At 48.8% G+C, this 25,592-nt stretch overlaps 5 protein-coding genes across 5 annotated transcripts; all 5 read left to right on the top strand.

Annotated features, from left to right (window-relative positions):
• The first annotated feature begins 1,298 nt into the window (after positions 1 to 1,298).
• On the top strand, positions 1,299 to 2,250 carry EI90DRAFT_3056166 (uncharacterized protein). Its single transcript, XM_039060212.1, has 2 exons — positions 1,299 to 1,846; positions 1,911 to 2,250. The coding sequence occupies exons 1-2, from the start codon at positions 1,773 to 1,775 to the stop codon at positions 2,179 to 2,181; spliced, it is 345 nt and encodes a 114-aa protein (XP_038916537.1). The 5' UTR covers positions 1,299 to 1,772; the 3' UTR covers positions 2,182 to 2,250.
• Positions 2,251 to 2,848: 598 nt separating this feature from the next.
• On the top strand, positions 2,849 to 5,141 carry EI90DRAFT_3056167 (uncharacterized protein; the record flags this gene model as incomplete). Its single annotated transcript, XM_039060213.1, has 2 exons — positions 2,849 to 3,398; positions 5,042 to 5,141. A coding segment is annotated over one exon (256 nt), but the record flags the coding sequence as incomplete, so codon positions are not given.
• Positions 5,142 to 7,244: 2,103 nt separating this feature from the next.
• Positions 7,245 to 8,377, top strand: EI90DRAFT_3016097 (uncharacterized protein; the record flags this gene model as incomplete). The annotated part of the gene is made up of 3 exons (XM_039056953.1): positions 7,245 to 8,058; positions 8,113 to 8,277; positions 8,307 to 8,377. The coding sequence occupies 3 exons, from the start codon at positions 7,245 to 7,247 to the stop codon at positions 8,375 to 8,377; spliced, it is 1,050 nt and encodes a 349-aa protein (XP_038916539.1).
• An 11,378-nt stretch (positions 8,378 to 19,755) lies between these two features.
• EI90DRAFT_2919189 (GPCR fungal pheromone mating factor) lies at positions 19,756 to 21,001 on the top strand (the record flags this gene model as incomplete). The annotated part of the gene is made up of 5 exons (XM_039054696.1): positions 19,756 to 19,957; positions 20,030 to 20,209; positions 20,266 to 20,298; positions 20,367 to 20,471; positions 20,526 to 21,001. 5 exons carry the CDS (start codon positions 19,756 to 19,758, stop codon positions 20,999 to 21,001), a joined length of 996 nt encoding a protein of 331 aa, XP_038916540.1.
• A 1,868-nt stretch (positions 21,002 to 22,869) lies between these two features.
• On the top strand, positions 22,870 to 24,113 carry EI90DRAFT_2919365 (GPCR fungal pheromone mating factor; the record flags this gene model as incomplete). Its single annotated transcript, XM_039054707.1, has 5 exons — positions 22,870 to 23,071; positions 23,144 to 23,323; positions 23,378 to 23,410; positions 23,479 to 23,583; positions 23,638 to 24,113. 5 exons carry the CDS (start codon positions 22,870 to 22,872, stop codon positions 24,111 to 24,113), a joined length of 996 nt encoding a protein of 331 aa, XP_038916541.1.
• Between the last annotated feature and the right edge of the window lie 1,479 nt (positions 24,114 to 25,592).

Genomic DNA, 25,592 nt, shown 5'->3' on the forward strand with positions numbered 1-25,592 from the left:
TGTTGATGCTATCGTCACGTCACCGCACGGCGGCATTCGCACTGCAGGAGCCGGTAGGCTCATATGTATATATATATATATATATAACCGTTCAGCATCTGTTGGGTGCTGGATCATAGGATAACCACTTGTACTAGCGTAAGCATTTTTACACGGTGGGGTAATTGAATTGCCTTATTCAGCTTTCCTATGCTGCGGGGTTATTTCCAAGCGAGGAAAAGAGAGAATGTCTTCACAGAGGAAGCCCGGCCCTATCCTTAGACGCCGAGAAGGGCAGACACCGCTGCTCTGAGCTTAATAACTATATTCACCCATTTGCACGATGTAATTCAACCCATATTGTTGGAGGGCAAATGCCTCCCACAATAATGGGCTGCTGAGAGCTGAGAGGGCGGCGCTTCAGCAGAGTATTTGCAGTGCATGTGCGGGAAGCTAGTATGTATGTTGGTTATGCTGAAGTCTTCAACATTATTAGGCAGGACTCCAGCCTCTATGAGTTGATATTATTAGCCGACGAATTGGTATCGTTCCACGTAAGTACTGTGGGAAGGGCATGACAGCTGCCGATGCGGGAAGGTGTGTTGTCGGCGTGACTCATTAGCACGTCACCCCGCGCACCGGACATTTCCCCAAGATTTTACATCATTTCCTTTCTTGTGCTCCCTTGCTGATAGATCTTGAACTGAGCGCTTACCAACACTAGCTTAAAACCTCAGAATTAAGCCAAAAACGCAGTTCCACAGATGACCCCATCCAGAGCCAAGCCACTCGCTGATAGCGAGGACAGGAATTGATAGCCAGCTTCCTTCGCTTGTACAAGCTCAGCTACTTCAACGTAGGAGTTCAAATAGCTGAGAAAAGCAGGGGCGCGGCGGTGGTGTACGTTGCCTGGCCGAACAGGACAAGTGCCATAATATGACATGCATGCACATTGCTGAGCGCGAACCGAGCTTGAAGATGGGGGGGAGGCTAATGAGCATTTGGCCCAGACTTTTGTGCAAGCCGTTAAGGCTCATGCGATGAGATAAAGTAAACCTCAACCCGTGTGAATGTAAATAAGTGTAAACATATGGTTTCGGCTGACCAACAAATCGCCCTACAAGGTCTTCCTGCGGCTTGTGGAGCCGCAGCGATGGGTGATGTCCTATGTTGCAAAACTCACATTTAATGTTATGTTGATAAGATGGGTTGAGCGCTTATCGTCAGCCGGTACCAGGTCCAACCCCCGAGCCTTGCTCAATCTTTACGGGCAAGCGTACGTACATAAAAAGATCGAGCTTTCCCCTCTCTCTCTCTCTGTACACAAACATCCTATCCCCTTCGATCCCATTGGCGAGCCAAAAACATTGAAATTTTATCACTCATAGCGTGGTTGCATTCATACTCAACGTCTACCGCGGGACGAACACGATCATCTGGGCAAATAACGTGAAAGTTGTAGCCCCTAGTCTATTGTGACGTTGGTGAGGGAGAATATTTGAACCCCCCCCCAAGCCTTCAAATTTACCCCTGCCCGTGCTTTAAATTAAAGGGGGGGGGGCTGATTGAAGACTTTTCTTTCTCCTTTTCTTCTTTTTTTGTCCGTTCGCTGATCGATCGACCTTGCAAGGAAGCGTGCTGTGGGTTGCCGCTGCTTGGGGATTACCAGCAACCACCCTCTGTCTCACACGTCGTTCCCTTGCGAGTATAACGTCTCCGCCCCCCAAGCGATTATTATTATCGGTCTTAAAGGACCACAAGCGAAAACGTTTCTGGTTTCGAGATGACGATGTATGTCTTTTTTTTTTGGTCATTTGTTTACGCTTGGTCTTCGTGAGGTGCTCGGTTTAACATTGGTGGGGGGGGTCTGCCAGGTATCGCGATGTTATCGATTGGCGCGGTACTAGGTCAAGATGTCGCAAGTTGCTCACCGATTCACATTCTGGGCCGGTCAATACATCCGACTTGTCGCTCTCGGGTTTGGTAGAGGTCCATCACCGATCTTGGTATGAACCTATACCTCTTCATTACCTGACATACTTTGTGTACAAAAAATCGGGGGGCCCGGTGGGCGGCGCTCCCGCGCCAATGATGATGGCCCCTGTTAAAAGGTCCGAGATCATGTCTGCTCGTAATACAGCGAAAGATGGTGGTAGTAGTATATACCCAATCGGGATTCTGGGTGGTCAAGCAAGGGGATGAAGTGTTCGACGATAAATGATAGCGACTTTAATAGCTCTCGCGGACGATATTGACCGCTCTGTTTCCCTCCCACTCTGCTTTTTTGAATCATCGAATCAAATTTAGTTTGAAGCTCGGAGTTGTCCGATTTTTTTTTTTTTTTTTTTTTTGCGCTCCTGCCACCTCGAATTTCGAAAATCGGCTGGGAAATAGTATACTGTAGATCACTTGTGTGCATGCTGGAGGAGACGCAACAGGATAGCGTGGCAACAGTCCCGGCCAATGCCAGAACCTCTTGAAATTGAAGACGACCCGGGTAATTTACAACAGGCAGGAGATCGGGGACGGAGGAGGGTAACACGAAAAAATAAAGACAACGAGGAACAAGGGGGAGAAGAGCAGAGGTTACAGGAAACAAAACCTAGAAAAAACCTGAGTAAGCAATCGGGATCCCACCCACCGAGAGTAACCGAAGGTCACAACACCTCCCCCTCAGCGAGACCGAAAAGCTTAAGTGGGGGTCGGCAAATGAGGGGAGAGGTCCGAAAAAATAAAAATAGCACGTGATTTTAAAATATGGCCACAGCGCCCCATCCAAAAGCCACTTCCATTTACAGCCTTTTCTAAAATTTTTGTCCGATCAGAAGTGAATGGGTATTGACCCCGTTCGTAAAAAAAATCACCTGAAAATGGTCAAATTTCTCATATTTTTATGTTTCAATACAATAGAATTATATTTCCATCTAGTAGAATTAGCGCCCACAGCTATTCCCCATTCCTCGTTGAATAATGACCATAGCACTGACGGTCACAGCGATCTAGGCAGGTCGCCAGCCTCTATTGGAAACAGTGATCCTGCTCTCGATCCTCCTCACATCAGCCCAGCCGAGCTTCCATACACCATTACCATCTCATGGGTACCAAACACACGTCTCCAGACATGAAGTGACACATCGTCCTCATGTCCTCAACCCTCACTACCAAGGAGGCTGCACAAATTGCCCATCTCGGTGACTGCAGAGTTGCCGCATTCTCTCAGCTCACCAGCAAGGGATAAAGTTGGCAACCGTGGGTGTAGTTGCGAACTTGACAACTAGGATCTGGATGTGAGTATGGTGTTTCTGTCTCCCACCAGCTCAGCCTGAAGCAACAAGGCTTCACATACATCAGCAAGCACTGTTGGAATGCTTGCTGGGGTGTTTTCAGGAGCGGGTGCGGGGCTAATGGTCATCATTCCAGTGTGTTACAGGAATGGGTTCCGGGGAACCCAACCTGAGCCATTCTGCTCACAGATAGAGGTGACTGCATAGCCATTGAAGGGAGAGCAGGAGGAGATCTGAGACCGGGTGTACTAACGGTAACTTGGCGCTCCGAGGAGCGTACCGGCAGCGGGTGTGGTGTCATGCTAATGGTAACTTGGCACTCCGAGGAGCATACCGGCAGCGGGTATAATGGGGGCTCCTTGAGGGAGCCACCTAACAGTTGGCTAGTGGCAACTTGGCGCTCCAAGGAGCATACCAGCAGCAGGTATGATGGGGGCTCCTTGAGGGAGCCATCTAACAGTTGGCTAGCGGTGACTTGGCGCTCATGTGAGCGTACCGGTAGCGTGGGTAGTTGGCACTCCTTGAGGGAGTAGCCCAGTGGTCGTCTATCGGTTACTTGGCGCTCAAGGGAGCGTACCGGTAGCAGGATTTGTTGGGACAGGCAGGTTGGTTGACCAGTGCACGGTAGTGAGTGACCGTGGGAATTTGGGCCCTTGGGTACGTGGCCAGGCATCCTGGGGCTGCCTGGGTCACTTCTCCCTCCCAAGAAGGGAGGAAGGGTTGTAGGACTCGGTAGGGTACTACAGGAAGGGTAGGAATGGGAGCTCAACCACCCAGTGGGGGGGTGGGAGCAGGAAGGGTGAGGTCCGGTGTCTGAGCACTCACCGGGTCGTTGAGGCTTCCTCATGGATTGTAAGAATATTGATGTAGACATCAATATGGACCAAGTCAGATGTTACAGGGAAGGTTTACAGGTGGTGGCACACTGGGATGACAGTTACAATCACTGGGTGATAGTCTGAGATTGTATATTTGATAAAGAGAACAGTTCCGTGTCAGGGACGCGTCCGGGGTCGAGAGGGCCTGGGGGCAATGTCCGGCACTGAGGCCGTCGCGGGGTGTGGAGCGGGCATGCGTACTGGCGGGCCCGATCCGGGACAGTGGTCCCTGGCCACTCAGACTGAAGTGGAGAATGTGAGAAGAAGGTTACTTCTTCGGTTCCCACTTCAGATACATTTATGTACATGCGGCTTGAGTCACATGACGGGTGCCACGTCATCCTCGGAGGCAGCTGCAGGCATCCGGGTGTCCCCGTGGGGGATCCCGAGAGCGTCCGCTGCATGCGCGCGTGCTGGGCACAGCGGGAAGCCATCCGGGGTGTGTGGGCCGGACGGGTCAATAGTACATCAATACAAAGGAAGGTGGTCTGTGTAGATAGAAAGAAATAAACAGGGAGAGGAAGATGAGAAGAATGAAATAAAGAAGGGGGAAAGAAGAGGGGAAAGAAAGGGGAGGAGAGGGAGGAAGGAGGGGGGAGGGGGATAGACAGCGGGGAGCGGGTGTGGTGTGGCTGGGTGGGTCCGGGTGGACCCGGGTCAGGCGGGTGTGCCCTGACATTCCGGCATCTGCCTTATACATCATATGACTTCTAACTATCTAATATAAAAATCATAATGGTCAAAGGAAGTCCCTTGAAACTCAACAAATCCCCCAGCCAGCACCAAAACCCAGTGGGAAAGCTTGGCATGGGGTTTGACAAAGAAATAAAGTTGAAGGGGCTAAGGTTTGATTGTCTATAGTCATGGACCATAAGATTCTAGGTCCATTCCCATAACACAGTGGGCACGCTTGTCTTTGTTGAGAACATGATAGTTGACACACAGTCGCTGTTTTGGAGAGAATCAAAACAGGTGAGGAAAACTTGATGATTTCCAGAACTTTTCGTGCACGGTAGCTTAGGACACGGTCTGATCATGGCCAGTGTGAAGGGTACGATCAATCGTTGTGGTCGGGAATGGGTATGGCTGTGCGGCGCTAACTCTACTGTATTGAAAAATAAAAATTTGAGAAATTTGATCATTTTTGGGTGATTTTTTTTTACGAACGGGGTCAATACCCATTCACTTTGATCGGACAGAAATTTTAGAAAAGGCTGTAACCACACAACTTCTACTAAGTGTTGTATAATTATTGCCCGATAATAATATTAAAATGCATATGTGGTATGGGGATTTACTTTGAAGCAAGTTTATACATAACTACAGTATGTTGGAAATTCACAACCTTTTTTCACGCATCAGTGGGATTCTTGAAAATCTGAGTGACCAAAACCCGCATTCACACCCATAGAGCAATTGGGCCAAGTTTGAAGCAAATTGAAGTAGCGGAAAGGTACATTTCACTGCTCTGAAGCTGGGATGATATGGGCCCTAACTCTGTGCAATGAATGTCTATATTCATGTAAAGACTGCACGAAAAAATATCCAAATGTCACCATGATACTCCCTGGAAGTTTGGAACTGTCACATGCGGTAATCACAGAGCTATGGGGGTATGCAACAAAATACATGCTCATGCACAGGGAATATCTTTTGAACTAAGCCAAATTTTAAAAATCTGAGTGACCAAATGTTAGGCACATAACACATCTACCAGCATGCCAAAATTCGAGCAGAATGGAAGGGGTTGAAGGTACATTTGGGACTCACCTTTCCCAAAATGCACACTAGGCGCAAATAGGGATCACGTGTCAGGGTTCACCGACCCCGCGCTTACCCAACTTGACTTTGACATCTAGTTCTCTTGCTAGGCTTACATCGGACTTGAAACTCAACCCTCTTATATCTCCTTCCTAGTACCCCAAATGCCAAGGGATCAAACTGCTTGGAAGTATTCCAAAAACAAGGTTTCTTCTCCCAAAACTCGGCAGATTAATAAAGCTCAGAGGACTAGTTTGGGTAAACGACAACCAGAGGGGATGTTAGAACCGGGCGGAAACAGACGACTCCGGAGTGGAATCGGAGACTTAGCATGGAGGGACCTTGGCCTCAGCGACTCAAGTGGAGCGCTGTGCCATTGCTGTTTGTCCATTTGGTCCTTAATTTCACAGTAGGTGAGCAGGAAGTCTCTAGGGGGCATTTCAGGTCGATTTCGGACTGAACCAAAATGAGTATGTACAAGCGCCGATATATATAATGGAGGGGGCAAAAGCACAAGGAAAACAAAGGGTACCGAATCGGAACGAAGACGTCTGAACGGGAACAAAGGGTAGAAGAAGCGGAGCGGTACCGAAGGTCATAAGGTAGGACCTGTGATACGTCCGAAAGGAGGTAGGGAGGGCGAGGCCCAGAGGGGCAGGAGGATGAGGAGAAGTGGGGATGATGACTAACTGGCTAGAATGGGAAGAAGCAGTAGTCCAAATAGGGATGGGGGGTAAAGGTGAGAGATACATTACAAGCGGCGAAAGTGCCGAAGGCGATCCGCGAAGCTCGGGGGTTGCGGAGCTTACGGAGGTTATGGAGGCGGGGTTGAAAGTCCGAGGGATATTGGCAATGGTGTTTACGTAGTATGAGGTCACCAATGCAATGGACTAAGACCGAGGTGGAGTCAAAGTCCAAGGTAGGGACTATGACGGAGGCTCAGAGCAAAGGTACGAGAGGTGTCCGAGTATGAAGTATGGGACAGCGGTGGAAGGTCGTAACTTGGTGGGAGGGTGGCGGAGGAGTAACAGAGGGAGGAGAGAGGGGAAAGGTAAGGGAGGAGGAGTGGCGGAAAGGAGAGTTGTCAGGTCCGAAGGTGAGTATCGGAGCGGACGGGGGAAGCATAGGAGGGTGACAGGAGGGTAGAAGGAGGTGTGTTGCCAGGACCGGAGGTGAGTATCGGAACGGCAGCGGTAGGGTATGACTCCGGAGGTGAAGAGGGTGGAGGTCCGGAAGTTGGGTAGGGGTCGGGTATGCACAGATATGACAGGGGAGATCTCATGTAATAAATGAGAATGAGTTTCCAGGGCTGTTGACTCGAAGTCGCCGAACCTTTGGACCTATGACTGGGATTTCCACTGTCCAGCCACCATTGCCGTCACCGCATGTTAACATGCAGTCTTGGGCTCATGGGGCTAAACTATCTGGGAAACAGTCAGGGGAACCACTGGAAGAAAGGCACGCTTGCAAAGTGAGAAAAAATGTGTGGACTATAGCCCCAATTCAAAGGCACAAAATTCTTGAATTCATCCCCACTGCCGAACCACTACCACCATCCTATTCAAATGTCACTTCCCCAGTGCCTACACAGATAGAGTCTGTTCCCCTTCCCAATCTGACAATTAATCACTTGCAGAAAGACAAAAGAAACCTAACAAAGGTTGCTCAACGGGCAAAAGTGAAAGTCCAAGCACTTCAAGCTGAAATTAAATCAATTAAAGTGGAAATGACAAAGAATATGAAGAAATTGGACCTGCGCCTCGATTTAGAGAGGGAAACATCGATGAGTTTGGAATCAAAACTCACCAAGTTGAGGAGATCTTCAATGTGCTGGCGGAGGAAATCATATGCTCTCCAGCAGCAGAATGGAAGGCTCCAATCGAGACTAAAGAACAGCCTTAACCAAACCAAATGTCGTAGGAAGCTGTCCCTTAAGTATGGAAGCTTCTTCTCATTTAAGGCCCAATCTCTGGTCCGCCGTCTCTGTTGCCTTAATATACCCGATGTAACAATTGGGAAGGTCATCAAAGAATGTGCTGGGTTCTTTGGAATCACTCTGAACAATGTTCCGAGTGCATGGACATGCAGTCGGATCATGATAGAAGCTGGGATAGCAGCTGAAGCTCAGATTGTGGAGGTTGTGCGGGACGCAAAGGGTAATTCAAACAATCACTCAATATTTTTGGTATATTAATAATATTTCTGCATAGGTATTGCCTATAGCGGTGATTCTACACAACACAAGCATATTGATTACCATGGGTCTCATTTCACAATGGACACTGCTGATCTGCCACACAATTCCACCCCATCCCCGGAACCAGCAAATCACAAAACCTTTTTCCTTGGAATCGAGTCACTACCTTTGCACACAAGTATGCAACAGTTGTCAAACTTTCAAAAGAAACTAGGGAGATTCTGTTCTTCCCATACAAGTCTTCCAAGTCTGAGGTTGGCGGAAGAGGTCAAACCTGATGATATTCTATGTGCAATAAATGGGATGGTCAGTGATCACGCAAGTGATCAGAAGCGGTTCACTGAACTTCTTCGTAATCTCAAACTCTCGGCCTGGTATAGAGAGCTCGGCCGAGAATACTGGGATTGGATGGGTGCTCAAGCAAATTGTATTGCTGCGGCAATCGCCCAAAATGAGCAGGAGCATAGCATAATGCGGGTTGGGGGATATGGAGTGTGGAGCTCACTATCAGAGGCAGTGCAGGCTGAGGTCTTGGATAGGACACGGCTTGACACATTGGAGCATTTGGGGAAAGTGCGGTATCACTTCTTGTCAGAAGAAGAGAAGCGCGCTATGTTGCAGCTGATCTGGATTGGGTGTGGGATGCACAAGGACCTGAATACTGTCAAGGGGGGCCATGAGCGCATGCACGCAATGTGGGTTAAGGAAGGACAAGTGGCCCCGATAAAGTTTTACAACAAGTCAAACAAAAACATTGTCCAGAACAGTCCAGATGGTGTTCCTCTGGCCATAAGCGAGCAACGGAAAGTGACAGTGCAGGAGGTGCAGTCAAATTCCTCCAACTGGCAGGGGCAATATTCTGAAATAAGAACGACAAAAAAGGTCAACAGGATGCCTATAACTGGTTCATGGAAGAAGAGTGCGGTCAGATCCAACAATTCCCAAACATATCTGCAGTGCGATATGGTACCTTTGGGACTGGAGCTGCACATATTATTGCTGACCTCAACTCATATCGGAAATTCATGATCAATGTTTCTTATTCCAAGGAGAAACCTGGATTGACAAACATTGAGAGGAATGTTTCGGATGGGCTTGAGGACATCCCGACACTTACTGAGCTCTGTGTCCACGCTTTGTATAGCGAATTTGTCTCCCAACCTTTGGTACAGGAACTCTGTGCCTATGGCATTGACCAGGTCAACGGTGTTTCACTTGGGCCATTACACAATGCCGTTCTAACTCACCTATCTAAAATCCAAGACAATCCCTCCCTTTGGCTCACTCCAGGCAGCTCATTCGCTGATGCGGCACTAAAAGGCACCAGAATCAGTAATACCCGGGCAATTGAAGCAGTGCACAAACTTACACCCAGCCTCCCACACATAACTGATGCTCTTATTGCATTCCTCGAAGGCGCCTCCGAAACGTTGAAGGAGAGAACGAAGGAAGGTCAGTTGGGAGGTTCAAACGAGACCACCACCAAGCTGTTCCCTGGTTCTTTAGTTAGGATGGGGAAGTGTACTAGTGTTGTTTATTGTAAATATAGTACCAATCCGAGTGTTTTGGCTAATTCTATTTTTATGGGTTAGTTTTAAAGTTCCTGGGAATTGACTTACAGATAAACCGAGCCCTGCGGAGCTGTTTCTTTATTGAAATTTATTAATTTGTCTAGGTGTAATTCTGTGTAGCGTTGTTTAATTTGGATTTAAACTTGAATTTAATCTTCTACTTGGTGAAGTTTCAAAGATTCTATTCAGTTAATGAATTTGGATGGTGTCTGGAGTGTCCCTTGAGTTCGTTTTATTTTTGTCTTTATTTTATCGCTTGTTTTAACAGTAGCAAAATAACTGTTTTGTGTTTACACTTTGAAATCTGGAGTGTTAACCAGCTCTCCTGTTGAAATATCTACTTAATATTTCTCTCCTTATTTGCTGCCTTTTACTACAGTGGCAATCTTAACTGTATATCACTTTTTCGCACTGGAGTGACAACCAGAAATGCTTGAGAAAAATAATACTCTATTTTCTTACTTCTCTAAGGGGGGCGAAAAGTCGCAGAAAGGGTCTCCCTTTTATACTCCTTGGGTCGCCTTCCTTTTTCATGCTCTACCTTCTATTTACAGGATTTATTTACAGTGTATTTTTCTCAAACTGAATAAAAAGTGAAATTTTCACGCTATAGTTCCACTGCGCTTTGCTGCGCTGAACTGCGGCTCTACTGCGGTCAGACTGCGCCTGGAATCCTTATTGTCCTTCCTTGCCTAAGCTATTTTAATGGTTAATTAGAATTTGTCTGCGCCGCATTTGCCGCAGTTCCCTATTTCAAATTCCCCATATTTCCCATTAAGTTCGCTATGACTCGGTCATACTGAATTCAAACCTCGCATTACTATGCGTGCAACTGTGCTGAGACCTTCAGCTGATTTATTCCAATTTTATTTAGTGACATTTAGTTAAAATGAGACTGAAATGATAAATGAGTGAATTATTCAGGTTTAAAACTGAAAGAAAAAGTTGCTAGTAATCAAGAATTACTCAAACGAATGTGTTATAGCTCTCTACTTCATTAGAACATCGTTCCCTAAAATTCCCGCCATGGTCCGTCGTAGTTTAGTAGTTTTCATGAATTTCGTTCATATTCCCTGATTCCCCTTTGTATTATCACATCCTAATCCTCCATATGTATTGTTCGTTGTTATAGTAGGTCGTCCTCGAAGATATCATATTTTTATGTATTTTATTTAGGGCTCTAGACCTCTTGAAGCTGTCTTCCCGCGTGTTTTCAGGTTTCTAACTTCATGTCCTTGTATCTCCTTCATTTCTGGATGTTTTCTCACGTTCTTGGTATCATAAATTTTCATTTATTCCCACCTTTCCAATGGTACTAAGGTTGTGTCCTATTTCCCTGTATTCGTTGAGTTAGCAAAGTTTCGCGCGCACATTCGGTAATCATGTGCATCGTTCCCATAGTTGTTCGTATGCGGGAGCCGTTTTCGTTTAGTTGTTCGGGATTTATGATATGTGCGGGTGTTTATTTCTTTCATATGGGCTTCTGTGATTTATTTCAGATTTTTCCCTCATGATCTAAGGTTGTTTTGCACTTTTCGTGCTTTGTTTTGACTGGGCTCTTCCTTATTTGGACGGAAATTGGTCTTCGCGATCTGCCGAAGTGTGGATCTCGGTTCCGACGGCCGGTTCCCTGCGCATCGCCACCCTCACGTGTCATTACACATGATGCGGATTCCTATATTCCTGTCATGGGTATAACTTCACAACGGCTGGACCGTTTGGGCTGAGAATTTGCATAACTATAGTTTCCTATTTTTCATAATTTCCGTGTAAATTTCGTTGTATGTTTTAATTATGGATCCTACGCAATCATCGTCTTGTCCCTGAGCTCGGACTTTTGATGTCGCTATTCCCGTTATTGGATTTCTCATTAACGCATGATCCTTTTATTATGGAAATTTGGGAGGATTAAGAGTAGATCCTTTCCTTTCTAATGGGCTATCAAGCTTGTCTCGGTCGTTACTAGTTAATCTTCGCGCTTGCTTTTTAGACATTGTCCTCGTTTTGCAGGAGTTTTAGTCATATCTCCGTCGTTTATGGGTAGTTTCCCCTGTAATTACTCTCATTGGTTCCGTTTGGGTGACATCTACATTTCCTATTATAAACACGACTTTGACTTTTGCATTAGTTCCTGAGGAATCTTTGTTCCGTGGTACTTCCATCCTTGCTACATGTGCGGACATGGGAAAGTAGTTTCCGTGGAGGTTCTCTGATTATTTTTATAGTCAAATCTCGGTCGATTGTCCTAATTCTTGGTTTAATATTTGCTATAAATTCCCCCGAGAATTCCGTCTCGTTGATGGTAAGCTTGAAGTATTTTTGTTATTTTTCTTTCTTTCGATTTATCGTGTATAGTCATAATAATTCGTAAAAATTCGTTAAAATTCAGGTCCTTCTATGTTCTCATATCTACTTGTCGTATGAGGTTTTTGTGATTTATCTGGCATATTTCCATAATGGGTTTCCATAGTGTGGCCGTTATTTCTCCTACAACGTACACTCGGTTCTCAATGGAATTTGCCAAAGGAGGGGAAATCGATTCACTCACACCAGAAGAGATCGAAAGGATCTTCATTCCTAGCACAAATGATGCAAATGAAGGCGCACTTGGCCAGCTTCGGTGCATGAAGCGGCTGAGTACACGCATGACACAGATGAAGTTAAATGCCATTCAGATGGCAAAGCGGAATGGTGTAGATGGCTTCATAGTTGGTAGTCTATCGGACGAGGACCAAAAAGCCCTACTAGGACTTGCAAGGCAGTGGGATATGTCGGGTCAAGAGCGGGAGCGGAAGCGGGAAATCTGGGAAGCAAACGCAAAGAAAGTGGCAGATAGTCAGCGGAAGGCCGAAATTGCAAAAAAAAAAAAGGCAAGGACAAGGCAGGAGAACCTCAAGAGGCTGTCAGAGGACGTCATCTATGATTTAGAGGGGATAAAAGCCCTCAAAACCAAGAAAGCGGCCAAACAGCAACTTGACGCTCATCGGTACCTTCATCCTGATGATAAGGAAATACCGAAGGTTGGCATCTTTACCAGCATGAATATTGTGTGATAACTGCGCAGTGCGATACCTCAATTAGTGAGGTATCAGCCGCTAGCGCAAGTCCGGTCCTTATATACATCTTGTAATGACTCTACGCCACTGAGGTGAAACATAAATGGTAAACAACAAGTTGAAAACAAAAGCGCAAACGCTACTGAGGACTCCGAGGAAAAGGCTCTATGTGCTGAACATGTCATGGATACTGCACTGGTCACCGACAGGAACACAGACGCGCCGAAACCCTGGATCGTGGACTCAGGATGCAGTAACCATTTTTGCCCAAACAAAAACGACTTCGTGGAATACACACCTTTTGATCCTCCACGCCAGATTGCCTTGGGAAACGATAGCCGCGTTCCCTCGCTCGGGGAGGGGACCGTCTTGATCGCCTGCACTGCCGGAGGGAGGCGCTTCACCTGTCGAATTCCAGACGTACAGTATGTTCCTAGTCTCAAGTACGGTCTCCTTTCCTGTAGAGTCCTCATCCGTCGGGGCGCCCGGATTACCTTTGGCCTTGACAATGTCTGCAGGATTGAAAAAGATGGGAAGCTGATCGCCGAAACACTAAAAGAACTCGCACCGATGTTCTACCTGAATCACCCGACCTCGCAGCTGACACCCACCGCATCTGAAAGGGCGAACCCGGCTGCGGAAGCCTCCACCCCCTCCTTCGACCTTCTCCACAAACGCCTGGCCCACCCTGGGAAGGATGCATTAAAGGAAATGATAAAGAGCGGGTCGGTTCTGGGAATGGAAGACGTTCGGGATGACTCGAGAGGTTTCGATTGTGAAGCGTGTATCAGGGGAAAGATGATGAGGGGATCGTTTGGAAGGGGACATGAGGTTGCTGGTGAGAGACTAGGGCGAATACACTCCGATATCTGCGGGCCGATGGAGGTGATGTCACTTGGAAAGAGGCGATATTTCTGCACACTCGTGGACGACAAGACAGGTTTCACCTGGTTCTATCCGTGCTCACTTAAGTCAGATTTCACAGGGTGGTTCATCAGGATGGACACACACTTTGCGAATCAGTACAGGTCCCATGTCAAGGTTTTGAGGACGGATGGAGGAGGAGAGTACTTGAACTCGACCCTTCGGACGTATTGTAAAGACAAGGGAATTGCCATGGAGCAGACAGTTCCGCACACCCCTGAACAAAATGGAGTGGCCGAACGGACTAATCGGAAGATCTTGGATAAAGGACGCACCTTGCTGAAGGACGCCGAGGCTCCAAACTTCTTATGGGCTGACGCTTTCGCCACAGCTGTCTACGCTATGAACCGGACCATCGATACCCACTCGAACACAACGACGCCCTTTGAACGATTCCATGGAAGGAAGCCAAGTGTCGCGCACATGAGGGTTTGGTACGCTAACATGTTCATTCATCAGCCAAAAGATTTGGGAGCGCAGAAGTTGGGGGAGAGGGGGCGACCGGCTAAGTTTCTAGGGTATCCAGAGAATTCTTCTGGGTATAAGGCGTACGATGAACTGACCCACAAGGTCGAGATCATCCGCTCGCCTATCTTCCGGGAGGAGGCGAAGATCCAGCCACGTGCCGTCTTTGAGTCAAGGGCACATGACGATTCTGGTGATGAGTCAGATGACCCAGATCACCTGACTGAGGCGGCATCTTCCAGACCCACATCTCCGCCTGTACCCCCTACTGTACCTCCCGCTGCCACCCAGCCCACTGCTCGACCACAGAGGGAACGACGTCCACCTCATCGCTTCGACCCATCAGACTATGGTGCACATGGCCGGCGCAAGGACCTGATTGCCAATGTGTATGAAGACTTCCTGAATGAGGTACCGATTGCGGCGACTGTCACCATGGAAGATGTCCTGGATATTGTGTTGGATGAGGCCCATCTGGTGAACCCCATATTAGATAAAGACGCTGATCTGCCAGACACTCCGACCTTGCGGGATGCGTTGGCTGGCCCCGAGCGGGACCAATGGCATGCCGCCGTGCTAGAAGAGCTTGCTGCCATCCGGGACGCCAGCACCTGGGATCTGGTTGACCCATCTCCAAGTATCCGTAACGTCATCGGCTGTCGATTTGTGCTCGCCAAGAAGCGTGGCGCTGATGGAAAGGTAACCCGTTTTAAGGCTCGTCTGGTGGCTCAAGGCTTTGGTCAACGGGAGGGGATCGATTACTCAGAGACGTTCGCCCCCGTTGTGAAATCAGCCTCCCTACGCGTTTTTCTTGCCATATGTGCCCGTCACGGTTGGAGAGTCCGCCAGATGGATATCAAATTGGCATATCTCAACGGGGTGCTCTCGGAAGATATATACATGCGTCAACCGAAGGGATATGAGGAAAAGGGGAGGGAACAAATGGTTGCAAAACTTAAGAAGGGGCTCTATGGATTGAAGCAAGCTGGACGGGAGTGGTACGCAACCTTACATGACTTCTTGATTCACCTTGGATTTCGTCGAACACATGCTGACCACTCGGTCTTCGTATTCAAACGAGGACGATCCATTGTAATCATTCCTGTCTACGTTGACGACAAACTCCTTGCTGGAAACGACGAGAAACTGCTTACATCTATCCAAGACACCATCGGGGACCGTTTCAAAGTCTCAAGCAAAGGGGAAGCATCATGGATCCTGGGGATCCGAGTTCACCAAGACATATCGGCCGGCACGCTATCGATTGACCAGTCGCAGTATATCAAGGATATTCTCGCTCGTTTCGACATGACAGACTGCGCGCCATGCACCACGCCATTACCCGCTGGGATACACTACAAACCGGTACCAACGGAAGACCATTTGAGAGTTTCCTCGTACCCCTTCCTCGAAGTCATCGGATCTCTCATGTATGCTGCTCTAGGAACCCGTCCAGACATCTGCGCATCCGTGAGAGCGCTGGCGCCATTTGCATCGACCTTCGGACAAGAACACATCGAGGGACTTAGGCACATAATGAAATATCTTGCGGGGACTATGAACCAAGGGATAGTATATACAGCCGGGAGTGGGGACCTCGTAGGCTACACCGATGCAGATTGGGCGAACGACGTGGTAAACAGAAAGTCAGTATCCGGATATGCCTTTCTTTTATCTGGGGGAGTGGTTTCGTGGATGTCAAAGCAGCAAGCTGGCGTAGCATCATCCTCAACACACGCGGAGTACGTTGCAGCAGCCGAAGCAGCCAAAGAAGTAGTCTGGCTTCGACGCCTCCTGGAGGAATTACATGAAGGAATGCCCGGCTCAACCACGTTACACATTGATAACCGAGCTGCAAACCTACTCGCTCGAAACCCCGTCAATCACGCCGCAACCAAAAGTATCGACGTCAGGTATCATTTCATACGGGAATGTGTTGCGGATGGAACGGTTGATTTGAAGCTTATTGGAACGAATGATATGGCGGCCGACATACTTACGAAGTCCTTAGTCAAGGCAAAGCACGATCGCTTCTGCCTGATGCTTGGGATGGAGTTCGTGGCCTAGATAGATGCGTGGACGTTGGACTGTGGGGGAGTGTTAGAAGTTGCAGCCCAACCCCACTGGTGGTCAAGGGAGTCACCCGGGCTGGACATTCACGCTTTGGGAAGGGGAGGGGCGCTTTGAGGTACAAACGGCAGCAAACCTCTTGGACTCTTTGTTTTTGCGCTTTGCGCTTTTGTTTTCAACTTGTTGTTTACCATTTAATTGAAGGGCAGAAGGAAGTACTTACACGAATAGCCAGCAAGTACTCAGCTCCAGCAACTGCATGGATGGAGATTGAGAGTGATCATGCTTGATTACACACGGCTCAAAGACCTAGTCATTTTTTCAGGTAGATAACCAACGATCAACATTTTGTTCTTGTTCACCGAGTTTTAACATACTTTGCAACCTAAGGATGAGGTCTTGGGAGAGGGAGGACAGCGCGGCCATGATCGAGCCAAGTTTCGCTTATGTTAGAACGGGCGGAAACAGACGACTCCGGAGTGGAATCGGAGACTTAGCGTGGAGGGACCTTGGCCTCAGCGACTCAAGCAGAGCGCTGTGCCATTGCTGTTTGTCCATTTGGTCCTTAATTTCACAGTAGGTGAGCAGGAAGTCTCTTGGGGGCATTTCAGGTCGATTTCGGACTAAACCAAAACGAGTATGTACAAGCGCCGATATATATAATGGAAGGGGCAAAAGCACAAGGAAAACAAAGGGTAACCGAATCGGAACGAAGACGTCCGAACGGGAACAAAGGGTAGAAGGAGCGGAGAGGTACCGAAGGTCATAAGGCAGGACCTGTGATACATCTGAAAGGAGGTAGGGAGGGCGAGGCCCAGAGGGGCAGGAGGATGAGGGGAAGTGGGGATGATGACTAACTGGCTAGAATAGGAAGAAGCAGTAGTCCAAATAGGGGTGAGGGGAAAACGCGAGAAATACATTACAAGCGGCGAGAGGGCCGAAGGTGATCCGTGAAGCTCGGGGGTTGCGGAGCTTACGGAGGTTACGGAGGCGGGGTTGAAAGTCCGAGGGATATTGGCAATGGTGTTTACGTAGTATGAGGTCACCAATGCAATGGACTAAGACCAAGGTGGAGTCAAAGTCCGAGGTAGGGACTATGATGGAGGCTCGGAGTAAGGTACGAGCGGTGTCCAAGTGCGAAGTACGGAACAGCGGTGGAAGGTCGTAACTTGGCGGAAGGGTGGCGGAGGAGTAACAGAGGGAGGAGAGAGGGGAAAGGTAAGGGAGGAGGAGTGGCGGAAGAAGAGTAGTCAGGTCCGAAGGTGAGTATCGGAGCGGACGGGGGAAGCGTAGGAGGATGACGGGAGGGTGGAGGTGTTGTGAAGGGGGAGCGGAGTAGTAGGAGGGTGGCGAGAGGGGTGGTGTTCGGTCCGAGATGAGTATCGGAGCGGACGGAGATAGGGTCGGAGAGGTAAGGAGGAGGTGTGTTGCTGTTAGATACTGATCCGGGGTCGGGCACCGAAGGTCGCCGATGCGGACCGCTAAGGGCCGCGATGGCCGCGATGCCTCAGACAAGGCCCGAGGGTAGGGCATTTGGCCTCAGCAACTCTAAAGGGAGTGCTGTGCCCCCTAGTTGTCTCTTGGCCCTCATTTCGAACTTACTGGGGCTGCCTTGTTGGGGTCAGGACTTAGGGGTCGTGGTCAAATCGATATTAGAGCTAAGGTACTATAATGTAGTATACAGGATATATATATGAAGGTGAAATGAATAGAAGCGGACCCGGGCCGAAGGCCGAAGGGTCCGGAAGCAAATAGGAACAAAGAGCGGGGTTGGCCACACCGCGGCCGGCAATGACCGAGGGTCAAAACAAACAATAACAGATAAATAAACGAAGGGGTGTAGGGCCACGATAGCGGCGATGGTATCATAGCGGAGTAGGCGATGTCGCGGAGTCACGCTAGGTCGGTACCAGAGGCGGACTCGGGGCAGGGAGGTCGGTGTGGCTGTGGGGGAGTCGGCCAGGTGCAGGGGAGCCTAGGGCCAAGCGGGGAAGTGAGCAGGGGGTCCTCAGGGAGGATAGGGCTGAGGTCGGGGCTCGCGCTCACGCTCGCATAGCGGTAACGGGCTCGGGCGGCATCGGGACGGGCGGCTAATGGGCCGGAATGCACGGCCGTGACAGTTGCCAGGACCGAGGGTGAGTATCGGAACGGCAGCGGTAGGTTATGACTCTGGAGGTGAAGAGGGTGGAGGTCTGGAAGTCAGGTCGGGGTCGGGTATGCACGGATATGACAGCTTATGTAAACATCACAAGGTCACAACCTTGTTGCCGACCCCCAGCTTAAGGAAGACAAGCAAAAACTTTGACAAAAAACAGCTCACAGGCCAAAGGAATGAGACTAAGGAAGGAAAACAAGGAAAACGTCTTCAGCAGAGGATGAGGTAAAAGAGGGCTAGAGCCCTGTAGCATAGGCGGACGAAGAACACGCACAGGATTCGTCCAAAGAAATCGACCCAGGAATGCAGCGCCAATAAACCTGAATCGGCATGACTGTAACCTAGGCACAGTATGCGTAAGGCCGACAGCGGGTACGGCGCATAAGATAAAGCTTTAATCTCGTACCTCCATTAAATAACAATTTTTTTCTCTCCTGCCCATGCCGTCACAGCCCGCTCGTATGGTCGTATGGTAAGCGCGCATCGTAGTGCCATCGATCCCTTATGCTTCCAGCCCATCGATCGATGCATGCATTTGCGTTTGTGTACTTTAACCAATTTGTAAATAGGCAAGAGAAGGATCGAGGTCCGATCGTCGAGGCAAAGAAGTCGCCATAGAGGCTGGAGTCCTGCCTAAAAGAAGTCGCGGTGGAGGGGTATGTACATGTGGACCCCTTAGTCTGCAGCGTTGGGGTGGCAAGCCGGCCATCGACGGGCCCGCTCTTCGACACTGCCATTGATACTATACTTTGCGCTGGTTTCGATGAAATTATATACACCCCCCCCCTCACTGCTGTTCCAAGGACCGACCCTCCATTGTCACCACACGCCCGGGCTTCAAGGTCGATATATCTTGTCAACATAGAATAATCGTCATCGTATAACATTCCTACTTTGAGATAGAGAACAATATTTAAAGGCAATGATGGTTGAACGAAAACGCAAACGACTCAGAGGATTGCATGTGTCACCGTGCATGCATGCTCCACAGACGCAAAGAAGACCCTACGGTAGGCAGGTTACCAGCCTCTATTGGAATAGAACCTTACGGGGAGTCCTCAACGAAAAATCAAACGACAAGATGTTCTCCACAAAAATGGAAATGTGAAGGCAAAGCCATTACTAGAAAAGCTGAATTCCGCACAAGTACCTGGAGCGGCGCAACTTTGATTGAACTCAGCCTTGCCCGAAGATAATACCGAGAAATTGCAAGTGCAAGCGGTCACGAGAGCCAGACACTTGACAAAGGGAGCTGTGCTAGTGAACGCCAAGGTAAACAGTGGTCAACTTTGAATGGCCTTTCTTCACTTGCACAACGACTCTTCAGGCATATCAGTCACGGTTTGGAAGTGTTCAAATAACTGAGGAGGTCGGGGCGGGATGATGGTGAGCAAGCCCCTCTCAGTTGTTTCCGAATGGCGCGCTACGAGCTTACAGCCCTCTCATACATCGCAGCTGTGTTGGTTATCATACCATTGCCTCCGCAGTGGCGGGCGGGGAACATTTCAATTTTATCGATCATAGCGTGGTTGTTCATACTCAACGTTTACCGGGGCATAAACACGATAATTTGGGCAAATAACATAAGAATTGTGGCGCCAGTCTATTGTGACATCGGTGAGGAGAACAGTGGCCAGCCTCGAATCCGTGCTTGAAGAGCTGACGGAGGACTCATTGGGCTCCTGCAAGGCACCCTGCTGTGGGTTGCTGCTATATGGGCGTTACCAGCAAGCGCTGTCTGTCTCACACGATATCTTGCGGGTGTGACTTCTCCAACTCATGCTATTATCGCTCTTAAAGAGGAACGAAAACGTTTCTGGTTCGAGATGACGATGTGTGTTGTTTTACCCTTCGTTTTTGCTGGTCTTCGTGAGTTATACATTTAGTCTGGTTTTACTGGGTAGCGCGCTGAGTCTTATGGGCAGATTATGTTGTGGAGGGTCGTCGATTCGATATTCGTGGGTGGATCTGACCCATGACTTGAAGAGCCATTCTCACATTCCCTTCCTCTCCAAAAAATCCTTAGTGGAGGACCTTGGTTGTCAGCCTCACATATACTTCAATTGGCTAGCAATCTGGCTCGTATACGCTCCTTCCGTTGCCCTTTCGTTCATCTCCGCAGTCTATGTTTGTACGACTCATCTCGCCACTGCTCCTCAAGAATCGGACTGATCATCCATGCCAGGTATTGCGATGTATCGGTTGGTGCGATACCGCGCGACATGTCGCAGGCTGCTCGCTGATTCACCCTCTGGCCTCACTACTGTTCAATACCTCCGACTTATGGCCCTCGGTTTGATAGAGGTCGTCACCGATCTCGGTATGAACCTATATGTCCTCATTAACAATTTGAAGCTTGTGCATATACAACCTTCGGTTAGCTGGGCATATGTTCACGCCGATTATGGCCAAATGAGGGGATTCACCAACGCTAGCATGACTCCAGAGGTAAAGATTGTCAATATCGTCGCATCCACTATTCCCATCACCTCGGCTTTCGCATTTTTTTTCCTCTTTGCATTTGGTCAAGAGGCGACTGCCGATTACAAAAGACTTTGGGCTTGGGTCAAATTCCACATTTTCCGGATCGACCGTTTCAGCATGGTCGGGGAGCATGAACACACAACTCCCCAAAGTTCCGTTGGGTATGTTGCTTTCTGAAAGCAAATGCGGAAGGGCTTGAAGCTGACATTTCACAGAAAATCTGGGGGCGCTGATGGTCCTATCAACAAGTACGCGATATCTGTGTCCACAGCGGAGGATCAGAGTGTCGAATTGACTTCTGAGTCGGGGAGGGAAATGAGGTATGGTGGTGGTGGTGATAGCGAGTTCACTCGTCCCCCCATATCCCTCATGCCCGCTGCATTACGCCCACATCGACTCGGCGCATTGATGAATGTCGACGAGATTCATATATCGTTATCAACAACGGCATCGAGAAACAGCGCGGGGGCCTGCTCTGAGGTCTGACGGCAGTGAATCTTGTAGATCAACAAAAGTAACACCCTCTCAAACTCATTGCCTATATTCTTCTTGAACATCTATCAATTAGCCCCCCCTCCCCTTCTAACAAACCCGCAAACTGCGCTTCAGATGAGGGTTTCCGGCGTGGTGTGGTCTGTATTTCTCTTTCTATCCCCCGAGCTCTATGATCTCTACATTCTTGAATCGTTGAAGGACTGCGTTGTTTTGAATTATCAAATCAAATTTGAAGCTAATCGGTCTTTCTTGATATCTTGAGGAACAAATTAGCCCCGGCTCCTTTCGGACGGCGGAGGAGCACTCCTAGCGCCGATTACATCGCTATTATATCCGCATATCCTGGCCGGGCCCTCTCATCGAGGAGCCGAAAATCGAATGGGAACTTGGTCAATGTTTGGTGCAAAATGGCTCAACCTATCTAAGAGCTTGTGCTGATACGCGAACGGGACGGGCTGGAGAAATTAAGGGGATCCGACTGGTTTATTTGATGCTCGCTCTTATCTCTTTCAAGCTTTGGGGCCCTCACTTGCACACATTTCCGCCTCTCGCCAGCGCAATATAAAAGCCTACAAGCGCAGGGTGCACCGGGTCCATAGTTGATAGACTGAAAAGCTGTGTCTGCGGCGTTGCAAGGAGTGTTGTGGCGGCTTGATGATGATTGTTGTCTTGATAGAATCAAACCAATGCGACTCCACGTGTGGACCGAAGTAGCAATATCTAGAGCCTAGCCATTCGGGCTGGTAACGATAAATGGGAGTTGATGGCCTTCCTTGGCTTATGCAACGTGCCACACTGCCAATGACTGCTCAGTCGCAGCCCATCGATCGATGCATGCAATGGGACTGATCAGCACGGTAAACGAGGGTCTAACGCATCACCCAATTCGATTGTTTCGGGATGATTGACTGCATCTTTAGACGGAGTTGCGAGGGATCGCACGACATTTGCTTTGTGTGCTTTAACCAATGTGTAAATATTAGGCCTCCTTCAAGACGAAAGAGGAGGTCTGCATGCGGACCGCGGTCGTCGGGGCAAAGAAGCCGCGGTGGAGGGTCGTACTAGTTCGCAAAAGGGCCCTTTGATACTATACTTTGCGCTGGTTTCGACGAAACTATATCTCTTAACTTGTCAGCATAGAATAATCATCATCGTATAACACAACATTCGTACCCTACGGGTAGTCCTCAACGAAAATCTACGACAAGATGTTCCCCTCAAAAATGGGAATGTAAAGGCAAAGCCATACTAGAAAAGCTGAGTTCTGCACAGGGACCTGGAGCGGCGCACCTTGAGCTCAGCCTTGCCCGAAGATCGGCTACACAACACCGAGAAATTGCAACATGCAGAGGTCACGAGAGCCAGACACTTGATAAAGGAAGCTGTACTGAACGCGGCGGCGTCCCAGGTAAATCACTGAATGGCCTATCTTCACTTGCACATCGACTCTTCAGGCACATCAGTCACGGTATATTTGAGCTTGAAAGTGTTCAAATAACCGAGGAGGTTGGGTGGAGGATGATGGTGAGCAAGCCCCTCTTTGTTTCCAAATGGCGCGCTACGAGCTTACAGCCCTCTCATACATCGCAGCTGTGTTGGTTATAATACCATCGCCTTCGCAGTGGCGGGCGGGGAACATTTCAATTTTATCAATTATAGCGTGGTTGTTCATACTCAATGTTTACCGCGGGACAAACACGATAATTTGGGCAAATAACGTAAGAGTTGTGGCGCCGGTTTATTGTGACATTGGTGAGGAGAATGATAAGCCTCAGATTGGTGCTTGAGAGGCTGACGGAGGACTTTGTCGTTGGTTCCTGCAAGGCAACTTATTGTGGGTTGCTGCTATGTGGGGATTACCAGCAAGCGCTGTCTGTCTCACACGATATCTTGCGAGTGTGACTTCTCCAACCCATGCTATTATCGCCCTTAAAGAGGAACGAAAACGTTTCTGGTTCGAGATGACGATGTGTGTCTTTTTGTCATTCGTTTACACTGGCCTTCGTGAGTTATATCTTGAGTCTGGTTTTACTGCAGCGTGCTCAGTATTATGGATAGATTATGTTGTGGAGGGTCGTCGATTCGATATTCGTGGGTGGATCTGACCCATGACTCGAAGAGCTATTCTCACATTCCCTTCCCCTCCAAAAACTCTTTAGTGGAGGATCTTGGTTGCCAGCCTCACATATACCTCAATTGGCTAGCAATCTGGCTCGTATATGCTCCTTCCGTCGCCCTTTCGTTCATCTCCGCAGTCTATGTTGGTACGACTCATCTCGTTACTGTCCCTCAAGAATCGGACTGATCATACATGCCAGGTATTGCGGTGTATCGTTTAGTGCGATACCGCGCGACATGTCGCAGGCTGCTCGCTGATTCACCCTCTGGCCTCACTAATGTTCAATACCTCCGATTTATGGCTCTCGGTTTGGTAGAGGTCGTCACCGATCTCGGTATGAACCTATTTGTCCTCATTAGCGATTTGAAGCTTGTACATATACAACCTTCGGTTAGCTGGACATATGTTCACGCCGATTATGGCCAAATAAGGGGGTTCACCAACGCTATCATGACTCCAGAGGCAAAGATTGCCAATATCGTCGCATCCACTATTCCCATCACCTCGGCTTTCGCATTTTTTTTCCTCTTTGCATTTGGTCAAGAGGCGATTGCCGATTACAAAAGACTTTGGGCTTGGGTCAAGTTCCACATTTTCCGGATCGACCGTTCCAGCATGGTCGGGGAGTATGAACACACAACTCCCCAAAGTTCCGTTGGGTATGTTGCTCTCTGAAAGCAAATGCGTAAGGGCTTGAAGCTGACATTTCACAGAAAATCTGGGGGCGTCGATGGTCCTATCAACAAGTACACGATATCTGCGTCCATAGCGGAGGATCAAAGTATCGAATTGACTTCTGAGTCGGGGAGGGAAATGAGGTGTGATGGTGGTGATGGTGGCAGCGAGTTCACTCGTCCCCCATATCCCTCATGCCTGCTGCATTGCGTCCACATCGACTCGGCGCATCGATGAATGTCGACGAGATCCATATATCGTTATCAACAACGGCATCGAGAAACAGCGCGGGGGCTGCTCTGAGGTCTGACTGCAGTGGATCTTGTAGATCAACAAAAGTAATTGCGCTTCATACCCTCTCAGGCTCGTTGTCTATATTCGCCTTGAACATCCATCAATTAGCCCCCCTCCTGTTTCCGGCGTGATGTGGTCTATATTTCTTTTCACCCCCCATGCCACAGGAACTCTATGGTCTCTGCATTCTTGAATCGTTGGAGAACTGCGTTGTTCATTGCCATAATTTTTGCTTCCTGTCTCCCTGGGACGTGTCAGAACTGCATGCTCTTGCTTTGAATCATCAAATCAAATTTGAAGCTGATGGGTCTTTCTTGATATCTCGAGGACCAAACTCCTTTCAGACGGCGGGGCAGCACTCCTAGTGCCGATTACATCGCTATTATATCGGCATATGGCCGGGCCCTCTCATCAAGGAGCCGAAAATCGAATGGGAACTTGATCAATGTTTGGCGAAAAATGGGTCAACCTATCTAAGAGCTTGTGCTGATACGCGAACGGGATGGGCTGGAGAAATTAAGGGGATCCAACTGATTTATTTGATGCTCGCTCTTATCTCTTTCAAGCTCACCCGCACACATTTCCGCCTTCTCGCCAACGCAAGATAAAAAAGCCTACGAGCACAGGGTGCGCCGGCCCATGCTGAAAAGCTGTGTCTGCGGCGTGCAGGGGGGTCATGTTGGTAGTGTTGTGGCGGCTTGATGATGATTATCAATTCTGTCTTTGATACCCGGTGATTCTAGACGGCCGTTAATTCACGTGAGTGTGGGAATCGAACTGAGATGAGAACTTTGTCACATTTTGGTCGTTACAGGAAGGTGTGGAATCAAACCAGTGCGACTCTACATGTGGCCCGAAGTAGCAATATCTGGAGCCCAGCTACTCGGGCTGGTAACGACAAACGGGAGTTGATGGCCTTCCTTGGCTTATACAACGTGCCACACTGCCAACGACTGCTCAGCCGCCTCGATCACACTACGTGGGAGTTCAGAAAACTGAAAGCAGAGGCGGCGGTGTTGCGTTCATGGCCGAGCAGGACAGTGTCATAACGTATCGTGGGACTCGACTGCCTTCGTGTGGCTTGAGGGATCACCCGAATCCAGCGACGGCGGTGGATGGTGCCTTAACTCATATTGTGATATTGGTGAATGAGTCTCCATTGCCATTGGCGGTGATGAAGTACCC

The sequence above is a fragment of the Cantharellus anzutake genome (assembly GCF_015039405.1).
Source record: "Cantharellus anzutake strain C23 chromosome Unknown EI90scaffold_21, whole genome shotgun sequence".
Classification (NCBI taxonomy): domain Eukaryota; kingdom Fungi; phylum Basidiomycota; class Agaricomycetes; order Cantharellales; family Hydnaceae; genus Cantharellus; species Cantharellus anzutake.